We start from the raw sequence: 21,578 nt of genomic DNA on the forward strand, positions 1-21,578 counted from the left end.
ACTCCCACAACCGATTTTGAAGAAGAGGTGCGTCAGAAACATGTTCGCCGATGTCATGCTTGCATTGGGTTTGATTGCCGTCAGTTTCAACACATTTTGTGAGATTCATCACAAATTGTATGTTGATTTTGTCAATTACGGCATTTGCAGTTAACTGTAACTAATGTAAACAAAAAAGTACACAGTACTGTGATTTTATTCTTATTATCTCCTTAAGCTGGCTTCTCCAAACCTAGGTTCCCTGTCTCATGAGCATCCTCTATGTCCTATTAAATTTTTGCGCGCTCTAACGGAAACACCTGTATACAAGTATCAAATTAAGTTGAAAAGTTAAAAAAAATAGGCATGTAATAAAAAGATGACGTTTATGGATACACCGAAGACAAAATTTAGAAAGTAAAATTAAGGGATAGCACAACAATGAAAATACAGGGGCTAAACAAACGCTGCAGAGATTCGACAGAAATTCTCGCACACAGTAAGACAAATTTTACAAGAAGCGTAACATGGAACAGTAAAGAAATGTTTATTTAAACAAGTCGCGTGACTCACAGCCCTGCAAAAGACTTCCCACCTGACTCCAGTCCGAATACTTGCGAAAAAATTTTAATATATTAAACGTCTCGTCGATGACTGTTGTAGTCACGATCGTTAAATACCTAGGAATATGCGTTAAAAGAGGAACGACCACATATAAGCAATCACAAGAAAAGGAGATGCCAGACCGAGATTCATTGGAAGAATCCTCAGTAAGTTCAGTCTAGCCACGAAGGAGCCAGCATACAAACCAACGTAGGACCGACACTAATCTCGCTCGTGTGAAAAGCGTACCAGAAAGGAGTGATAAAGGAAACAGACGTCCAAAGAAGAGGAGATCGTTTCGTTCAAATGGTTCAAATGGCTCTGAACACTATGGGACTTAACTGCTGAGGTCATCAGTCCCCCAGAACTTACAACTACTTAAACCTACCTAACCTCCTTCCTGGTGGAATGATTGGAAATGATCGGCTGTCGGAGCCCCTCTGTCTAATAGGCGCTGCTCATGCATGGTTGTTTACGTCTTTGGCCGTGTTTAGTGACAATTCTGAACAGTCAAAGACACTGTGTCTGTGATACAATATCCACAGTCAACATCTATCTTCAGGAGTTCTGGGAACCGAGGTGGAGCAATTTTTTTTTATGTGTATATATCTGACTAAAAGATGATGAAAGTAAAACTATAGTGATTCAAGCTCACATGAAACTTACCAACATTTCTTTATCCCGCGCATCATTCGCGACTGGATCAAGGAAGGGGCAGAAGTGACGCTAGTACACAAACGACGCACGAAGTATGTGTGTATGTACAGATAGCTTCAAAGGCAGAGAACTAACTTGGACTGGACAAGATCACGGGAGGAAACCGGCCATGTCCTTTTGCAGGGAACCGTATAGGCATCGATTCGGTGTACCTATCGAATACCTAAATCTAGACAGCCATATGAGGTATGAAACCGACTCATCACAAGAGCCGAAGTTACTCCTTCACGGTGATTTCGACCCTTTACGAAAGATCAGTTTTTTTTCTGGTTTTGTCAATAGGAGGGGACTTCATCCTGGTAATGGATCGACCTGTGAATAATGCTTGATAGATTCAAGCATGTATCTACCATGTACAGTGCTGCTCATTGACGACACAGGTGCACTTCTATTCAAACCACATGGAGAGTGATTGTGCAGGAATGTATTTAGGTTCTCTGCGATTCCATGCTGTAAATATCGGAGACTGACTATAGAAGCTATACACCGAGATCATGAATAATTCTACACTTTTTGTGTAGTAGAATCCAGTCGTGGGCGGTAAGTGATCGTCGGAGACAAAGGTATCGCCAGGAGTGTCCCAGGGAAGTGGGATGCGAAATAGGACCGCCCCTATTCTAATGGATAAGTGAGCAAGTGAGCAACAATCTATGACTGTTTGCGAATTACGCTGTGGTGGAAGAGACGCGAGGCAATGACGTTTGTAAGTGAGCGTAGGAAGATACAGGATGACTTGAACAGATTTGCTATTTGGTGTACTGAATTCCAGATTTCTCAAAGTGTGGAAAAATGTAAACGATTGATTGAAGACGAGTAGGAGAAACAATCGTATAATGTTCGAGGTAGTGGTATGCTTCTTTGCACAGTCACATCGATTAGATATGTAGCAGTAATGTAGGAAAGCGACATGAAATGTAACGAGCACTTAAAGTCGTTTGTTATTGGGAGAATTCTAGGAAGGTGTACCTCATCTATAAAGGATATCGCGTGCATAACATTTGTGCGACCCATCTTTGACTATTGCTCCAATGGTTGGTATCCTCACCAGGTCTAATTGAAGAAAGATATCGGAGCAGTTCATCTTCTAGATTTATTATCGGTACTTACGATCAACGGGCCAGCATTACTCAAACGTTCCGTTAATTCATATGGGTTGTGGAGGGAAGACGGTTTTCTTTTGCAAAACTCTATAGACAATAAATTCATCTTAAATGCAACAGGTATATGCCATCCGAGACTTCCGCGGTGGCAAGCTTCATAAAACTTCAATGAAATCTTCTTTACAAGCATATTCACTTGAATAAAATAGTATAGCTTTAGATAGTAGTTTTCGCCATCAGTGTTAGTGACTTTAACTCCTAATGACGAAGGTGAAGACAACTCTCGGAAGCTCGAAGTGACGCGGCTTGTAAGCTGAGAAGATTTTATTGATGTAATATGTATAGATGCGGCATATGAAAATACTCACATCAAAAAAAGTTTTGCATCACCCTGGTTCCCAGAACTCCTGAAGACAGACGTTGACTGTGGATATTGTATCACAGACATAGTACCTTTGACTCTTCAGAGATGTCACCAAACTCGCCGAAAGGCGTAAACAACCATGTATGAGTAGCGCCTATTAGACAGAGGGGTCGGACAGCCGATTATTTCCAGTCATTCCACTAGGAAGGAGGTACACGGCTCGTGTTGTCTGTAGCTCAACAGTGCCTAGACGGTCAATACCGCGGTTCGATTGCGTCCGCATTGTTACTATGTGCCAGGAAGGGCTCTCAACAAGGGAAGATTCCAAGCGTCTCGAAGTGAACCAAAGCGATGTTGTTCAGACATGGAGGAGATACAGAGAGGCAGGAACTCTTGATGACATGCCTCGCTCAGACTGCCCAAGGGCTACTACTACAGTGGATGACCGGTACCTACGAATTTTGCCTCTGAGGAACACTGACAGCAACGCCACCATGTTGAATAATGCTTTTCATGCAGTCACAGAACGTCGTGTTACGACTCAAACTGTGTGCAATAGGCTGCATGATGCGCAACATCACTCCTGAAGTTCATGGTGAGGTCCATCTTTACAACCCCGGCATCATGCAGCTTGGTACAGAAGGGCCCAACAGTATGCCGAATGGACCGCTCAGGATTGGCGTCACGACCTCTACACCGGTGAGTGTCGCATATGCCTTCAACCAGACAATCGTCTGGGACGTGTTTGGAGGCAACCCGGTCAGGCTGAACGCCCTAAACACGCTGTCCAGCGAGTGTAGCAATGTGGAGGTTCCCTGATGTTTTGGGGTGGCATTACGTGGGGCCGACGTACGCCGCTGGTGGTCATGGGAGGTGCCGTAACGGCTGTACGATACGTGAATTCCATCCTCCGACGAATAGTTCAACCATATCGGCAGCATATTGGCGGGGCATTCGTTTTCATGGATGACAATTCGCGCCCCCATCGTGCACATCTTGTGAATGATATCCTCCGCTCGTCTCGAGCAGTCGTCTTATCGCTTAGGCTATCCGGAGGCGCTCCCCAGACCAAGCCAGACTTCCATATGTCTTCACATAAATTATTAATTTATTTACACACACTCGTACATCTCGTGATTCCCATACAGGTTTTCAATCCAGACAACGAGAAGTCATAGGTTGTCGGTGTCATTTCCTTCACAGGTCCGGCCTCACATGTAAGTATTTGTAGTTGATGAAGAATTACAGTTTCAAACTTTGAAATTTATTCCTGAAATAAAACATAACTGCAGTAGGTATACTGTAAAAATTTTGCACATATTTCCGTATTTCGCTTTATGTAGTACATTTATACCTTTTACAATTAAGCTGATATACAGGAATAAATTTCAGTATTTGAAGCTGTAGTTCGTCACCAAATGTAAATATATAGAAGGCGAAGAAGGCTCTGAGCACTATGGGACTTAATTTCTGAGGTCATCAGTCCCCTAGAACATAGAACTACTTAAACCTAACCAACCTAAGGACATCACACACATCCATGCCCGAGGCAGGATTCGAACCTGCGACCGAAGCGGTCGCACGGTTCCAGGCTGTAGCGCCTAGAACCGCTCGGCCACTCCGGCCGGCCGGCGAAGAAGGGCCTGTAACGAAAATGACAACGATAGTCTATAACTTCTCGTTGTCTTTATTGTAAAACCTGCACGGGAATAACGAGGTGTGCGAGTGTGAGTAAATAAATTAATATTCGATGGGAAGAAATATATAGGGTTTTGACATAAGAAAGTTTGGGTCGGCGTGGGGAGCGTCCTCGAATAACCCAAGTAGTAAAGCGACCACTCGTGGTAAGCAGGAAATCCGATGTCTAGTCGCAGTCCTGCACAAATTATCACATGTCGCCCTTTGGTAGTGCATCTGTACATATTACAGCTAAGTCGAATTCCATAAATAAATTTCAATATTTGAAACTAGTTCTTCACGAAATATAACTACTGACAAAATATAGAAGACTGGCATTTGTGACAGACTGGATAAGTAATTTACAGCCACTAACGTATATCTTGTGTAAGGACCTTGAAGACAAGATAAGAGAAATTAGTGCTCCTACGACAACATACGAGCCGAATATTTGTGATTGCAACAGGAAAGGAAAAGATTGGCAATGGTACAAGGTACCCTCTGCCATACACCGAATGATAGCTTGCGGAGAACGTATGTAGATGTAGCTGGAGTTTAGTCTTTTTCAGTGCGCTGTGATTTCGCGCCACAGAGACAGTTCCGCTTCGATTCAGCCTGTGGCGCCAAGGCAGCAGCGGCAGCTCACTCGCATTGCCGTGAGGGCACTGGTAACAAGAGCGGAGCCTGCGCCAGCGTCACCTGAAATCAACTGTGGGAGGGGGGGGGGGGAGGGAGGGGGCAGAGTGACGTAAAGTGAGATCGACGGGAGCAGCAGCGCGGCTGAGCCTGGAAACGTACGGCTGTGGAGCTGAACAGCAGCTGGTGGCTGTCAACAAACTGAGCAAGAGCTGACCGGAAGGTGTTTTGCTGGTTCCCGGCAACACTGTGCCAGGAGTGAGCGTACGTGGTTGTGATTAGCGCTGTGTGTCTTTTACACAGGATTGTTGAAGTAAGTTTTCAAACATTGCAATGTGTTATTAGCAATCTTTGATACCTGTTACGGATTTCGTGGCTTATCACGGTGGACTGGTTTACTTTGTTGGGCACTGGTGTACAAAACTTAAGGATGAAAGTAGCTTCCCATGGTGTGTCCATGGTAAGTAACATAGCTCGATGAAACTAGACTCATACGTAGAAAGAGCTGCAGTACTAGGTAACTGAAAGAAATACGCAGTGAGACGAATAGATGAGCCGCGGCGAGCTGGCGCCAATCTTGTTTTGTTCATATATCGTTGAGATAGATTGTGGTTGAGGTAAACTGTCTTTACTTTTCGCGTGTCTTGTCTTGCGGCTTGGCAGGCGAAGCGAGTTGGTTGTTAGTCTTCGACGGGTAACCATCGAGATCTCGTAAAATTCGCGGGGAGACGAGTGTCAATGGCTGCCGAACAAGCGTGATGACTGTTACATGTTGTGGTGTGGAATTGGTTGGGCGTTTTTCCGACATGGGCAGCTTGGAGATACAAGTTCTGTGACTTCGCTGGGAACATAATTTGAAGGGAAGCGGTGAAGCTGTGGAACCCGCTCCCTCGAATTGTGTACGTGATATGGAGTAAGTCGACGTAATTGTTTGTTCACTTATGGTGAGACTTTCACAGTCGAACCTTAAGACGCTGTGGAAGAGTTCAGTTGGCCTAGTTAAATGGTGGCCGTTATTTGAAAATTTTCTCACTTTATAAGTGCTTTGTGTCTCTTGCAATCAAATGATTTTATGTTGCCGTTTTTAAAGCCTGCACTCTATTAATACAGTTGTTCATGTGTAAGTGAGTCAAAGGTTCTGCCGAGTGTTCCTGTGTTGCAGAGTTATTGGAATGTCTTTGTGATTCTGGCAGAAACTTTTGGTTGTGCCAGCGCCTTGGCGGGGAGTGAATGTCATCCGAGGTCTAGGCCTAGCAGTGTTTAAGAACCTGGCCACTACCGGAGTTGTTCACATATCTCCCTCCAAAGTTTAGTATTTATCTTCATTTCCGTCAAGGCAGGTTAAGCTGGTATATATATATATATTGTATGTAACCTGTTTGTATATGAACTTATTTTCTTAAATATTAGGGACCGGCAACTGGCTAAACCTTAAACTGCATAGCTGCTGCTGAGTTCCTTGTGCAGCTTTTTCTAGTAATTTTTTTATCAACACGTCTGAGCACGTGAACATTTTTTTTTTAAATCAGTGTTTCTGTTGTAGTTTTTTTTATTTAAATGGTTCTGTCAATTTATGTAATGGCACCTTAGTTTGGCACTAGTGTTCAAGTGTTATTAAGTCACCCTTTACCTGTAATTGTTTTCATTATATCTGCTTTGAGGGAAGTCGTATATGGGAGTTTGAAGGTCTCAAGTTTGTTAATAAACTTGTTTTCTTGATTTGAAATATTTCGTTGGAGTACTGAGTAAGTTGGGTTTCTAACTGTATTTGCAAAGCTTTATCGAGTGGCTCGTCCACAATTTGTAATTGTCAATTTTTTTAAAAAGGGGTAATGTCAATAAACCGTCTTAATTATAAATGGTGACTACCAACCATGATTCCATCCCGCTTCCCCTTTTATGGTATTTAAGATATGCTGTGTAAGTGTGGTACGATTAAGGAATCACGTATCAATAGAAATGACACTTTTATTCATAGACAATAATTACCCTGACGTCACTGCGATTTCTAATGGTCCTTTTCACATTACAAACACAGTTCTTAATACCGTGGGGATCACCACGGACGTCAATGCATTCTCTGCAACGACCTCTCATGCTGGCCACAAGGTTGGTAAGGAGTTCCTGTGGTAGGTCGTTACATTCATCCACCAGCCTGGTTGACAAATGTTGGATGGTTGTTGGTGCATGTGGACATGCTGCAATAGTCTCCTCAACATATCCCACACGGACTCGATGGGATTTAAATCGTGGGAATTTGCAGGCCAGTCCATTCGCCGGATATCCTTTCGTCTCAATAAAATTGTGGGGTGCATTCGCCCTGACTTCTTTTTCGTGAATGAGAACGCACGATTTTGTCGAATACACAAATGGAGGAGCTCTTGGAACGAGAGGACATTCAGTGAATGGACTGGCCTGGCCTTTCCCCCGACCTAAATCCCATCGAGCACATATTGGATATGATGGTCAGACATATAGCAGTACGTTCACATGCACCGACCAAGTTGTCGACTGCTCTAGTGGGGAAATGGAGTGAACTACCACTCACCATCGCTTTGCTTAGCGTCGGAGCACGTTGCACAGCGTCTACTGCTGTCTGCGGTGATCACCCACCACAGTAAGAACGATGTATGAGCCGTTTGCAACGGCCTGGGGACCGCCTCGGTGACTACAGTGTAATTATTGTCTTTGAATAAAAGTTTCATTTCTGTTCGTCTAATAGCGTATTTCTTCCAGTTACCTTCTGTACTATAGCAGCTGTTCCAGTGTATTGTTCAATATCATTCAGCTATGTTAGTTGACACTAATGCACCATGCGAAAGTTTTCATGCCAATCATAAGGCGATAAGCCATAAATACAACTTGTCTGTTCTCTGTAAAACAGATGGTCAGGAAGAAAAGAAAACAGCACATTGTTGTGCATACAATTTTTATTTGAAAATGTACATTCCAAGGTAAAAAAAAAAAAACGACAAACCACACAGGAATTATCCGAATGGGACGGAAATCGGTAGATGTGCTGTACATCTACAGACAAACAGACACTTCTTTGCTGGTCATCGGGGCTCAGTTCAAAGTGGGACTCATCACTGAAGACAATTCTACTCGAGTCAAAGAGAGTCCAGGCCAAAGATGTGTCTATAGATACCCCAGACAACGGTGAGATACCATCCGGATTGTCGCCCGCTGTACGGCCCGACAACTAGAAGTGGTAGTCTGGGATGCCATTTCATTAAGTAGCAGGATCCCAATGTTTGTCACCCGCGACGCCTTTACAGCACCGCTGTACGTCGGTGATCTTTTAGGCCCCGTTTTGTTTCTCATCATGGCAGGCCACCCTGGGGTTACATTTAAGCAAGATAATGCTCTTCCGCACATGGCGAGAGTTTCTACTGCTTTCCTGCGTGCTTGTCAAACCTTACATTGGCCAGCGAGATCGCCTGATCTCCCCCGAAATGAAAACGTGTGGAGCATTATGGTCAGGGTCCTACAACCAGTTAGGTATTTTGTCGATATAACTCACGAATTGGACAGAATTTGACACGATATACTTCAAGATGAAATCAACATCTCTTTCAATCAGTTCCAAGCCGAATAACTAATTGCATAAGCGGCAGAGGCGGACCAATGGTTATTGACTTGCTCAATTTGTGAAGCTCTTCCTCTTGAATAAATCATCCAATTTTCCTAAAATTGTAATCATTTGTAATTCTGTACTTGTACTCCACATCCACCGATTTCTGCCCCATTTGCATTATTCCTTGGTGGCGCATCCCTTTTTCTTGTCGTAGAGTGTATCTAAAGAGAGAGAATATGTATGTTCAAGAAATAATTTGTGCAATGATTTACACGTCCTCCTACCGTAGTTGAAACTGACTGCCAAAAAAAAATCGAAACCGTACATTTTCACAGCGCAGTACAGCATTTTCACTCTAGCAGTCGACTTTAACAGAAAACCTGTACTTCGTCATTTTTTAAAAAAATATGTAGTCTATGTACGTGCGAATGTACATTACAGAATCGTGTAAATATTTGAAGTACATGAGTCAACAAATGATATTTATTATTGTATAGTGTAAAAATTTTGAGTATATCAATTAAGTAGTTCTCGAGATATTGAACCAGTAATATTTTTATTCTTTTAAAATAATTATTTTAGGAGAATTTTACTTAACAGTTTAAAGATTGTGTTTAACAGCAGCGTTGATAACAAATGGTATCTGCGCTAAATTATTATTACGCCTTCAGAGTCCCAAGCGACTTCCACTCCACAGCCAATTTCGCTGCTAATTCCAATTCCTGCGCGTCATCAGTCACTTTTATCTTTGTTCGACTTGCAGTTTTTACAGCGATTACCGTTTGAGCGTGAGAAGCGGTGGGCGGACCAGTGATTGACCCCAGATCCAGAAGCTTATCACGCGAGTGGACCCTGGGAACGGCTGCCAGCTCAGGCAGGTGCTCGCACATAAGCGAGTGCGGAGTGCGAATTACTCGCGCACACGTGACGCCGTTCTGCTGCAGGGATTACCGCCGGATTACCCGAAAGTCGTTATTTCAGTCTCGAGCCAGCGACAGTGGTCTAGATAAGAAAGCTGCTTCATTAGTAGTCCGTGCGTCTGCTGCGGTGCATTGTTAGTGATGCTGGGGTGCCCAAATAATTTATGAGTTCCAAGCTTACAAGTTTTATTTACAGGAGTGTTATTTTCAAGACAAGTACTAAAGTCCTACATATCCAGAAACAGGTACCTCAACGTACCTGAAGGGACTCTATACGCAACCCGATCCCCATAATTCGGTAGCGGATTACCCACGCGTCACCGATTTTTGGGAAAGTAGAAAGTGAACCCTGAAGAATTCTGTTAGAATGAATATTTTCATTTAGTACACACTATTATGCACGTGACTCGTGCTTAACCACCAAAAGAAGATGTGGGCTCAAATAATATTGTCGGACACCCCTGAATTATTTTTCCGTTGTCTCACATCATTTCAACTAAAGTCAGGGACTCTACTCTTGTAGCATGTCAGTGAATGATCTCATATGTATATGATCCCTGGCCTTTTCCTAGGAGCTAAAGGTTCATAATTTCCAACTCGCTTCAAACCGACAGTAAAAAGTTTCTCCTGGGACGCTTCCCTTCACAGTTCTTCCTCTGTGCCGATACCAAATGAAAGGGTACAGTTAAACATCGCCGGGAGGAACAACCGCCCACAGATCTCAGTAGTGTCGTAGCCTCTGAAATGCATCGTTGACAATTAGTGTTAACCTGTAGCACGTTTCTTGTTGTCGCTGAACTTACGGACGGTTTAAGTATCTCAAGAAGATGACAGGTAAACGCAGAAGTTGTGTTGGACGATCTAGAAGAAATTAGAAGTTATTGATAAGTTAGAAAAGAGCTAATGAGTAGCAGCGCTTTCTCTGGATTATGGGACAAGCATACAACCAGCGAGAGATTTAGTGGACAAGAACAGCTGTGAAATTTTGCAAACTAAAGCTGGCAGCCAAGACAGATCGTTACAGTGTACGTGCCTGGAAGTCCATCTTACGAAATTACCCGAACGGGTGAATTCCCATCGTCGTTTGTTTATGTGGTTGACTGGGTGTGCGAATGACAAGTTTTGTTATAATTATTAGCGAAATCAATAGTTTCAGAATGGAAATAAAGGACTATCAAGAATAACAGGTAAGATAGATTATACAGGGCTATTACAAATGATTGAAGCGATTTCATAAATTCACTGTAGCTCCATTCATTGACATATGGTCACGAGACACTACAGATACGTAGAAAAACTCATAAAGTTTTGTTCGACTGAAGCCGCACTTCAGGTTTCTGCCGCCAGAACGCTCGAGAGCACAGTGAGACAAAATGGCGACAGGAGCCGAGAAAGTGTATGTCGTGCTTGAAATGCACTCACATCAGCCAGTCATAACAGTGCAATGACACTTCAGGACGAAGTTCAACAAAGATCCACCAACTGCTTACTCCATTCGGCGATGGTATGCGCAGTTTAAAGCTTCTGGATGCCTCTGTAAGGGGAAATCAACGGGTCGTCCTGCAGTGAGCGAAGAAACAGTTGAACGCGTGCGGGCAAGTTTCACGCATAGTGATGTGAAAGATTCAGTGTTTAAACCTCCTCTACCAAGAAACATGCCAGAACTGCGAGCTCGCATCAACAATGCTTTCGAACTCATTGATGGGGACATGCTGCGCCGAGTGTGAGAGGAACTTGAATGTTGGCTTGATGTCTGCCGAATCACTAAAGGGGCACATATCGAACATTTGTGAACCCCTAAAAAAACTTTTTGAGTTTTTGTATGTGTGTGCAAAGCATTGTGAAAATATCTCAAATAACAAAGTTATTGTAGAGCTGTGAAATCGCTTCAATCATTTGTAATAACCCTGTATATTATCTTCTCGGTGTTTCCAAGAAAATGAAATGTTGACAGAACTTTTTTGCCAGATCGCTACAGTCCCCGGTTAGCAGCCGCTTAGTTCTGTTCTCGGAGTAGCGCGGGAAACGTGTTGTACGAACAAGTAATAACGCCTACCCGGAGAATAAAAGCGGGATAACTAAGCTGGTGATTCTGGCAGGGTTAGTGAAGTTAACTGGAGAATAAGTTTTGACAATGGCATGAACAGTTACAGAATTAGTGACGAGAAGACTGTTTGTTAGAACGAGGAAGGAGAAGAAACGGGGACGTCACACAAAGTATATGGAAGAATATGACGATTCCAAATATATAAAAATTTCGTGCTTTTCGATCTCATGCTTGAGAAGCTGGAGCATGTGAACGAAATATGAAACTATTTGCTACAACAAAACGTTTTGCTTGTAGTAGGCCTAACAGGCATTTGATATTGGTATTCGTGAATTATAGTCTGTCGCGTTATTTATGTAATGATATAGATAAAAATGACCATTTGTACCAAAACAGTCTCACTTATTTAGTGCAGTACAATTGCTGCAATATTTAACGGCCTATTTCGTTCTATGTAGGAGACAGTGACAAAATAGCCGTAACCAAGTCGAGAAACCACACTAGTCTTGGGTACTATTCGTAATAGCAGATTTTTCAGTATTAGACAATGACATTTGATTTTCGATGTAGCAAAACGCAAAAAGGAAAGCACGTCGTGTGAAGCAGTAGCAAAGATTAGAGAGAAACAAATGCTAGGACCTAAGATCAAAGAAATGTGTACTATCTTGCTTGCCTCTTGTCTTTACTACTTTTCTGTTTCCTACATTTTATGTTACACAAACAGAAAAGTTATTAACTAAAAGGCAATAAAGAGTGCAAATTTTCTGAAGAGTTCTTATTCTCCTGGTCACAAATAATCCTATCCATTATTAATTGCGACGTTTTTAAAGCGAGGTAGGATGTCAAATCAGCCGACTAGGAGCAGGAGGAGCACCGCAGGACATTTTAACTTCCACTATCCTGAATAAAGGTTTGATATCTTCCATTACAAAATATACATGTTCGAATTGCACTGAGCGAAATACAGCGACGTGCGATAGAAGAAAGCTGTGTGGTAGGCGTGGCACTCCACTTGATTACACTTAATACCAAATGACATATCTTACATTTCCTCGAACGTATATGTTTTATATATCAAACGATTCAGAAACATGTGCTCGACAAAATGAACATATTTTTGAAAAACCGTTTTCTTTTAGTTTCTGACATCCTATCCCAAACGCTCGATGGGGAGGGGGGAGAGGGGGGGGGGAGGGCAGGAGGCACCACTATCAAGTTTTTGCCCCGGTTCGGAAATATCGTAGATCCGGGGCTGAAAGCTCTACACCCGTGGCTCCAGCAAAGGAGAGTAGAATGAGTTCCAGTATCAGCTCCCGTGTTAATAAAGAAAGCAGGAGGTTTCCATGAAACTCAAGAACTGAAGCAAAATTTACCCTTTATCAGGATAGCTGACTCAATTTAAACATCGCTACAGGATTCGAGAAAATGCTGTTCAGGGCGAGAAACTTAGTGCTAACAAAGACGTAGCTGATTTTTGCGATGAATTCTTCCGATAGATCGAATAGAATATTTTTCCCCCGGAACAGATTTACAACGTTGATGAAAGTGGATGGTATGGCTGCTGAAAGGGCTTGTCCGCATGAACTTAAACCTGTCAGACTGAATTTTGTATCATCCGTGTTTTTTGATTATCTGTGAAGTCTCGTGTCCACGTTAACCTGAATAGTCGGGAATAAGCTGTAACAATTTTGATTTGGTATCTCACATCTCTGCATCAACAACTGCTGGTGTCGGCGGTGGGTCCAGCCACCATTTTCAGTTCTATCTTTTCATGTATTAGGCGTGGCGGGTGTAGGGGAAAGACATTTGTCGGTAGGCTCTGTACCATCTCGAATTGCTCTCATTTTATCATCAACTCATTTTTCGAGATGTAAATAAAAATTGTCATTTGGTCACTATGCTAGTGCAAGTCTTTTTTTAAGTAGTACTACTAATTTGACTCTCAGTTTCTTTGTTTATTTAATCAAGCAGTTTCTCGTTGGCCCTCATGTGGCCGAGTGGACACCCTTCCAGACCTTTCCACGCGTAAAAAAACTGGTCACCAGGAATAGAACGTCGGGTTTCCGTGGTAGAGTCGGCAGCGCTATGGGAGCACGTAAAGTGTTGCTCGCTCCTCTTGGACCTTGCGATCACGGAATTACCAATTCGTGAGTGATAACTGTCTTGTAGCGTCCGCCAGTGGAGTTTGGATATCGACAGTAATCAAAGTATACCCGTACGGTTGACATTCCTACGATGTATCCCAAACCGAACAGGAGCTGAACCACTTCCCGTCGCCACCCCGTTACCCCCAGGGACGGAATGTGTGCACCCCAGCTACTGAAGTAAAAGTGAACGTAAGTTTGCGTATCGTGTAACTGAGGCAAGACTTGGGTATCAGCCCGATAGTGATCTAGTAGGATGCGGAAATCCGCCTAAAAACCACCTCCAGGCTGGTCGGCACTCCGACCCTCGTCGTTAACCAGCCGGACGGATTCCATCTGAGCTCGGCCCACTTCGCCCTGCCCAAGACGATGCTTAAACATGCACAGCTGTCCGGACAGATGTGGAGCTGGACCATAATAACCGTTAAAATTTAGGCTTCACTCGTATCAGCCGTTACACTCTTAATCTTAGGGTGGCATCATGTTAGCGAAGGATAAAAAGTACCGTACTTCGTGATGTTTGTGTCAATCTTTTCATTCTTGGCTTCCATCGCGCGATCTGTTCGCTTGATCGCTCATCCACTAATCATGTCAGTTCAGCATCATTCTTCAGCCGTATAATGGAACTTACAGACGGCTAGTTTCGCCAGTTTTTCTGGTCTTGTTTCTGATATTGATTATTTTTATGTAGCTTGTAATGTACTATAAGCCCACTTTTGTAAATACATGAGACCATTGCCAGCAAATACTACTACAACGACAGGGAAAAAGAAAAAGGCATTTGTTAAGAAAATAATGAAGAAAATTATTTTATTTATTATGGTTAGAGAACACTGCTGATGTTTTCCTAAACTGCGCTGTAGGAAATACTGCAAATATATCTTCAAATATGATTTTATTGTACCATTACTGGATTCGGGCACGAGTCCACCGCCGGACGGTAACGGGTATATCTTGGTAAATTTTACATTTGTGTCCTTAAATACAACGAAGTTTTTCGATTAGTTTTACGCTACATAGAAACTCCATACACAGTACTTACTTCATGAAACGTTTAAATATAAAAAGGTCAGTCTACCTGAAATTTATGAGCTTGTTGAAATTCTAACCTTAGCTCTATCATAAGACTATTTCAATTTTAATATCAAATTTTATGAATCGGGGTAAGGGTTGCAATGGGTAGTAACCTGGCTAGCCTGCTAGCCGATGTTCACATGTCTCATTTAGAAACAACGTTTTTCAAAGCCACTAAGACAACAAAGAAAAAAATTTCATGTTATAAACGCTATTTGAATGATACTCTTATCCTGTTTGACAGAACAGTAGAAGACACTAATCAGTTTGCAGTAGTGCTTAACAAACTGCAACAAGGCATAAAATTTGCTGTTGAGCTTGAAACTGAGAATGTTATAAATTCCTTAGATTTAAAAATTAGCAAAGGCAACGGCAAACAAAAATTTAAGATAACATGAAACCCCCTACAACTGATGTCACAATCAACAGATCATCGTGCCACTCTGAGCAAAATAAAATGGCATAGTATAGGTCAATGCTCAACATAATGTAAAAAGTCCTATAGAACACTGAAGATAAACTACAAGAGCTAAAAAAAATCAAACTAATAGCTCACGATAGTTGTTACAGGTCTAACATCATGAATAAACTTCACAACAGAATTTAAAACAAGTACAGAAACAAAAACAGCTCTATGTCCACATCAAACAGCACTTTAGCACATATAGCTCCCCAAAACTCAGGGAAATGTGCCTGCATACCATTCAGTGGTAACTGTCATATCAGATTTCAAACTTATAACCGTGCAAAAAATTTTAAAATTAGTTTTTCCGCGAGCAATAAAATACAACAAAATTGTTCAAAACTTAAATTTAAAGACTGTAATAGACCAAAGGTCTGGCATCTATAAAGTAAATCGTTCTGTGTGCAAATTGGCGAAACTGCTAGGTGTTTAAACGTACATATGGATGCTCTGAGCCTCAACAACCTAATTAAATCAACTTCCGTGGCTCACTTGGCCCAACACGGAAGTACAGAGACCAGCATCGAAGAAAATGTATAAATATTACATTTTGAAGAAAAAGGAATACAAATGAAATCCTTAGAGCAATTAGAAATCTGCTCTTACTATGATGTTCACAGTAAACCTGACTACATCCTGAATGATCAAATAGAAATATGAAACACAATGTATCCCCAAAATTTCATACAGCTCTTACACTCTGCAATAATAGAAATAATAATTAATTGAGAGCACTTTTCAAACTTAAACAATTAAACTGTAGTTTTAAAATGATCTGTGCTACGAAGAAGGATCGTCGCAGAGCTCCAGCAGTATGGCATATCTGTACACATATCATGTTCTTTCGCATGTCAAATCAGCAGCCGATGTAAACAAAAGTATCCGCAATCTGGTATTTAGTTCAGCTCATGGATCAGCATGGATCGATAAAATAAAATCAAACGTCTCTTACAATACGTAAAGGAGAGTATTTTTAGAATTAATTACAATGTATAAAGCTTATATATTATATAAAACCTTTTGTAAACTATTTAATCACAAACTTTTGTGTTATTTTAGGACAGAAATGTAACTTCCCAAGAACTCAACGCTACCGTCTGATGTCAGGCTCAGGCCCGATCAACATTGAATTGTATTCAATGAGCTGTGGGTGAAGCCCGATCAACAGGGACTTACAAGCTATGAGCGAAAATAATAGTGCTTTGAGAATGGCTAGCTTCTAGCCGAAATCTAGATCTGCATAATAAAATTTAAAAGGGACGACTGATTGCTGCAATCTATAATTTATACGTAATACTTTCTTTTATTTGATATAAAAATGCCAATATACTCCAACTTGTGGAAGACTCCTGGTCCAAGTTGGAGCTAAAAGCAATTTCATTCTATATCATGAGTAATACGACGTACAGTTTATTTCCACTTTCGGTCCTAAGTATTTCGTCTCACATTGGATTAAAATTCTTCGTAGGCTGACAAAACATATCTTTTCGTTGCTTTACTGTGTAATAAATTACAACTTATGTACAATAGCAGCAAACGCGAAACCTTTTGTGATATTTTCTGTCCGGCGCATTACAACGTAGAAGACACAGGAGAAGAAGAGAAATGTTCGCTTGAGGGATCAAGTTGAACTACGTAGTTTAAGCAAGTGAGATGTGTGTGCTACATCTGAATGAGTCAAAGAGGAATTCTGTGACGATGCAAATAATTTTATGAATAAGTAGCTTTTTATACAAGAGATTGGCTGCCGTTAATCGTGTCGTAAATTACCCTTCAGTCGGTTCCGGTGCTGTGGGATTAGAAGCTTTCTCGGGGATTATCGATACCGTCAATCAAGTGGGTGCCACCACTCGTTTCGGCGCAGTAGAGGCATCGTGTGGTATACCTCATGTGAATTTCTTTCTGGTCAGTGCAGCTGGTATTCTTGCATTAGCGTGGAACATCTTTGAGGTAAACAGGAAGTGATCTTGTTCTCTAAGGCTTCTCTACAAGACTGTTGCGTCGCCAGGCCTGTTTTTTTGTGTTTATCTTTGGTGAACGGGCTCTTGGGCGGAAATTGTGCTGTTGCGTAATAGCCGATGACCGCATACCGTTTCTAAGGAAATATTTCGTGCACTCATTAATCGATCATTCTTAGGAGAAACAAAACGGGCAATTAGGGGAATTTTTGTATTACCTTAGGATACTTTTCCATATTTACTTATGATTCAAAACGTTTTACAAGCGTTGCAATACATGAAATTTCTTAGAAATGGGATTAAAGTGAATGTGTGTAAATATCTTGAACAATAAAATTTATTTTTACACCATAATGCTGACTACAGCTCCCCATAGGCCACTTTTAATGCAGTTTTGCTTGCTGTTCACGCAGTAATATTTAGCTACTCGAATTGTCAACAGAAGCCACATTTGGAAAACATATTCAGTGTTTTCTTCCACCCAAAAAATTCACCGGTGGTACCGGAAAGATTTGAGACTCTATCTAACAAACTAAACTATCCGCTTCAGAACAATAATTTTAGGTAAACTCCGCAACTTACCAATTCGATCAAAGATCATTTGTCACTTTATCTAATGTAGAATTAATTATTTGCGGATTAAAGACTATCAAAGTATTCTTAGATTATACTGTGTTTACCGTCGAAACTATTTAGTTCCATGTTCCGTTATCATAATCAAGAAAAACCTTATGATGCGAAACCTCTCATCTGAAAATGATTTCAGAAAAAAATTTAGTAATATGAGTGTATATACTTATATGAGTATAAAAATATGTAATTGACTACTTATCCCTATTCGAAAATCCTTCTGTGATAGAGAGGGAGTTTTAAGGAACATAAAATTAATCTACAATCTTCTGCCATCTCTCAGACATTTTATTCCCCAAGACGGATTGTCGATGAGTTTATAGCTAGGTGTTTCATACTCTTTCGATTCAAAAGGGGAAACGCAGGTAATCTTTTTATGGTAGTACTGATTTGTGAACATGTGTATTACTTTCAAACTTCAGTGGGTTGTTGAAAATAAATTTCATTTGTGAATAAATGTACTGTGTGGCTATAATTAAAGTTCTCAATCTCTTAAACAGAATCCTGCAAAACGTAAATGTGTAAACCTACACCCAATTCTAATTACACTACCGGCCGCGGTGGTCTCGCGGTTCTAGGCACTCAGCCCGGAGCCGCGCGACTGCTACGATCGGAGGTTCGAATCCTGCCTCGGGCATGGATGTGTGTGATGTCTTTAGGTTAGCTAGGTTTAAGTAGTTCTAAGTTCTAGGGGACTGATGACCACAGATGTTAAGTCCCATAGTGCTCAGAGCCATTTGAACCATTTGACAAACACACACACCCATGCACGAGGGAGGACTCGAACCTCCGCCGGGACCAGTAGAGTAGCCTTCTGAAAACAAAATTGAGATCGACTAAGTATTCCGTTAATACGCTGGTGAGCATTTACTCTTCAAAAATTTTGGTACTTGATGTAAGGGATAAGATTGACCCACTAGTTTTGGATAGTGTGAAATCACATATTCTATAGAGAGCTCTGCCTAACAACGTACTTCAATGTTCAGTTGTTCAGGGTCGAGTAAAAATTTTTACGTGGAATGTCGTTGCACCGTCTACACCAAAAAAGCTACACAGAAGATCTGCGCTCTCGTACGTCCTTGTTTGGCCGAGAGCCTGCCCGTATCTGTGGCGCAGAGCAGAGGAAGGAAACGTGGGGCGCGGGCGCGCAGGCGGCGCGGCGGCCACCTGTTGGCCGGCAGCGGGCACGTAGCGCTTCCTACCTCCGCCGTTGCGGTAGACGAGGTAGGGGAAGCGCCAGACGTTGCCCAGCCCCACGGCGTACGTGAGGCACGACATGAGGAACTCGGTGGGGCTGGCCCACGAGCCGCGCTCCTCCACCAACTCCGCCGGATCCGGCTTCAGCTTCAGCGTCTTCTTCTCCTTCTTCCCCATGCTGTGCAAGAACAACAACAACAACAACATAGCTTTTAAAACGTCACCCATGAATTAAAATACACTACTCGCCATTAAAATTGCTACACCACGAAGATGATGAGCTACATACGTGAAATTTAACCGACAGGAAGAAGATGCTGTGATATGCAAATGATTAGCTTTTCAGAGCATTCACACAAGGTTGGCGCTGGTGGTGACACCTACAACGTCTTGACATGAGGAAAGTTTCCAACCGATTTCTCATACCCAAACAGCAGTTGACCGGCGTTGCCTGGTGAAAAGTTGTTGTGCTGCCTCGTGTAAGGAGGAGAAATGCGTACCATCACGTTTGCGACTTTGATAAAGGTCGGGTTGTAGCCTATCGAGATTGCGGTTTATCGTATCGCGACATTGCTGCTCGCGTTGGTCGAGATCCAATGACTGTTAGCAGAATATGGAATCGGTGCGTTCAGGAGGGTAATACGGAACACCGTGCTGGATCCAAAAGGCCTCGTATCACTAGCAGTCGAGATGACAGGCATCTTATCCGCGTGGTTCTAACGGATCGTGCAGCCACGTCTCGATCCCTGAGTCAACAGATGGGGACGTTTGAAAGACAACAACCATCTGCACGAACAGTTCGACGACGTTTGCAGCAGCATGGACTATCAGCTCGGAGACCGTGGCTGCGGTTACCCTTGACGCTGCATCACGGACAGGAGCGCCTCCGATGGTGTACTCAACGACGAACCTGGTTGCACGAATAGCAAAACGTCATTTTTTCGGAATAATCCAGGTTCTGTTTACAGCATCATGATGGTCGCATCCGTGTTTGGCGACATCGCCGTGAACGCACATTGGAAGCGTGTATTCGTCATCGCCATACTGGCGTATCACCCGGCGTGATGGTATGGGGTGCCATTGGTTACGCGTCTCGGTCACCTCTTGTTCGCATTGACGGCACTTTGAACAGTGCACGTTACATTTCAGATGTGTTACGACCCGTGGCTCTACCCTTCATTCGATCCCTGCGAAACCCTACAGTTCAGCAGGATAATGCACGACCGCATGTTGCAGATCGTGTACGGGCCTTTCTGGATAGAGAAAATGTTCGAATGCTGCCCTGGCCAGAACATTCTCCAGATCTCTCACCAACTGAAAACGTTTGGTCAATGGTGACCGAGCAGCTGGCTCGTTCCAATACGCCCAATACTCTTGATGAACTGTGGTATCGTGTTGAAGCTGCATGGTCAGCTGTACCTGTACCCGCCATCCAAGCACTGTTTGACTCAATGCCCAGGCGTATCAAGGCCATTATTACGGCCAGAGGTGGTTGTTCTGGGTAGTGATTTCTCAGGATCTATACACCAAAATTGCGTGAAAATGTAATCACATGTCAGTTCTAGTATAATATATTTGCCCAATGAATACCCGTTTATCATCTGCATTTCTTCTTGGTGTAGCAATTTTAATGGCCAGTAGTGTACATACTTGTAAATACCGAGTATGAATTGCATACAGATATCAAAGATGGGAAGAGAGAAATAGTAGCTTTTATAAATTACTTAGCGCCAGCTGATTGTACAGTATGAATTACTAACACGATTACCTGAAAAGGTGCGGCAACATGGATTGAAATCCCATTTGGGGAGGCAAGATCCAGCTACAACAAGACGCCAGTCTCCACAGCCAGCAAAATTGATGCAGCACCAAAGTGTCCCCAGATAGGAACAACACGGTTTATGATATTTCGGAATGACGTGCAGTACCTGATCAAAAGTATCCGGACTAGAAAACATACAGTAGGCAATCACATGCATGCGTAGACTCCGATAGTCCTCATAGTATCCTTGGTCAGGTAAGGCTGTACCTGCGTTGCCCGTACGTTAGGTGTGCTGGATACGTAAAGACGTTACCTCATAACGATCGCTTTCTTTACGTATGCCATGAGTATCTTAAGAGATTCCCCTAAAAACCGGAAGCGGTAAACCGCCTAGAAACTGAGTGAGAATATGTAAAGCACCACGTAAGCTACGGAACATTTTTGTTCTGCATAGTTATCCTCTTGCCTGTTACTCAAAAAACAAGCAGTATTTATAGCAAAATTGAACTTGCCCATATTTAATTCAGCTTTTACTCGAAAATTGTTGGTTTGTAACGTGAAGCAGAGGGATGCTTTAGTAAAAATAAATAAAACAACCTAGATTTATCATACAACACAAGAAAATGAAATTTCCTAAACAAAAATGTAAAAACAAAAATAGCAAAACCAAACATCGCTTCAGTATTTTGTGGAGCTCTGTTATTCATAAACAACTTCCGCGTTTATAGAT

At 42.3% G+C, this 21,578-nt stretch overlaps 1 protein-coding gene across 1 annotated transcript in view; it reads right to left on the minus strand.

Moving 5' to 3' along the window:
* LOC126188169 (sodium- and chloride-dependent glycine transporter 1-like) overlaps positions 1 to 21,578 on the minus strand; it is a 248,947-nt gene that overhangs the window by 161,135 nt on the left and 66,234 nt on the right. Inside the window, exon 2 of the mRNA XM_049929727.1 lies at positions 19,092 to 19,264. Within this exon, the coding sequence (XP_049785684.1) occupies positions 19,092 to 19,263 (172 nt within the window). The 5' untranslated portion in view covers position 19,264. The remainder of the gene's footprint in view (positions 1 to 19,091; positions 19,265 to 21,578) is intronic.

The sequence above is a fragment of the Schistocerca cancellata genome, chromosome 1, assembly GCF_023864275.1.
Source record: "Schistocerca cancellata isolate TAMUIC-IGC-003103 chromosome 1, iqSchCanc2.1, whole genome shotgun sequence".
Classification (NCBI taxonomy): domain Eukaryota; kingdom Metazoa; phylum Arthropoda; class Insecta; order Orthoptera; family Acrididae; genus Schistocerca; species Schistocerca cancellata.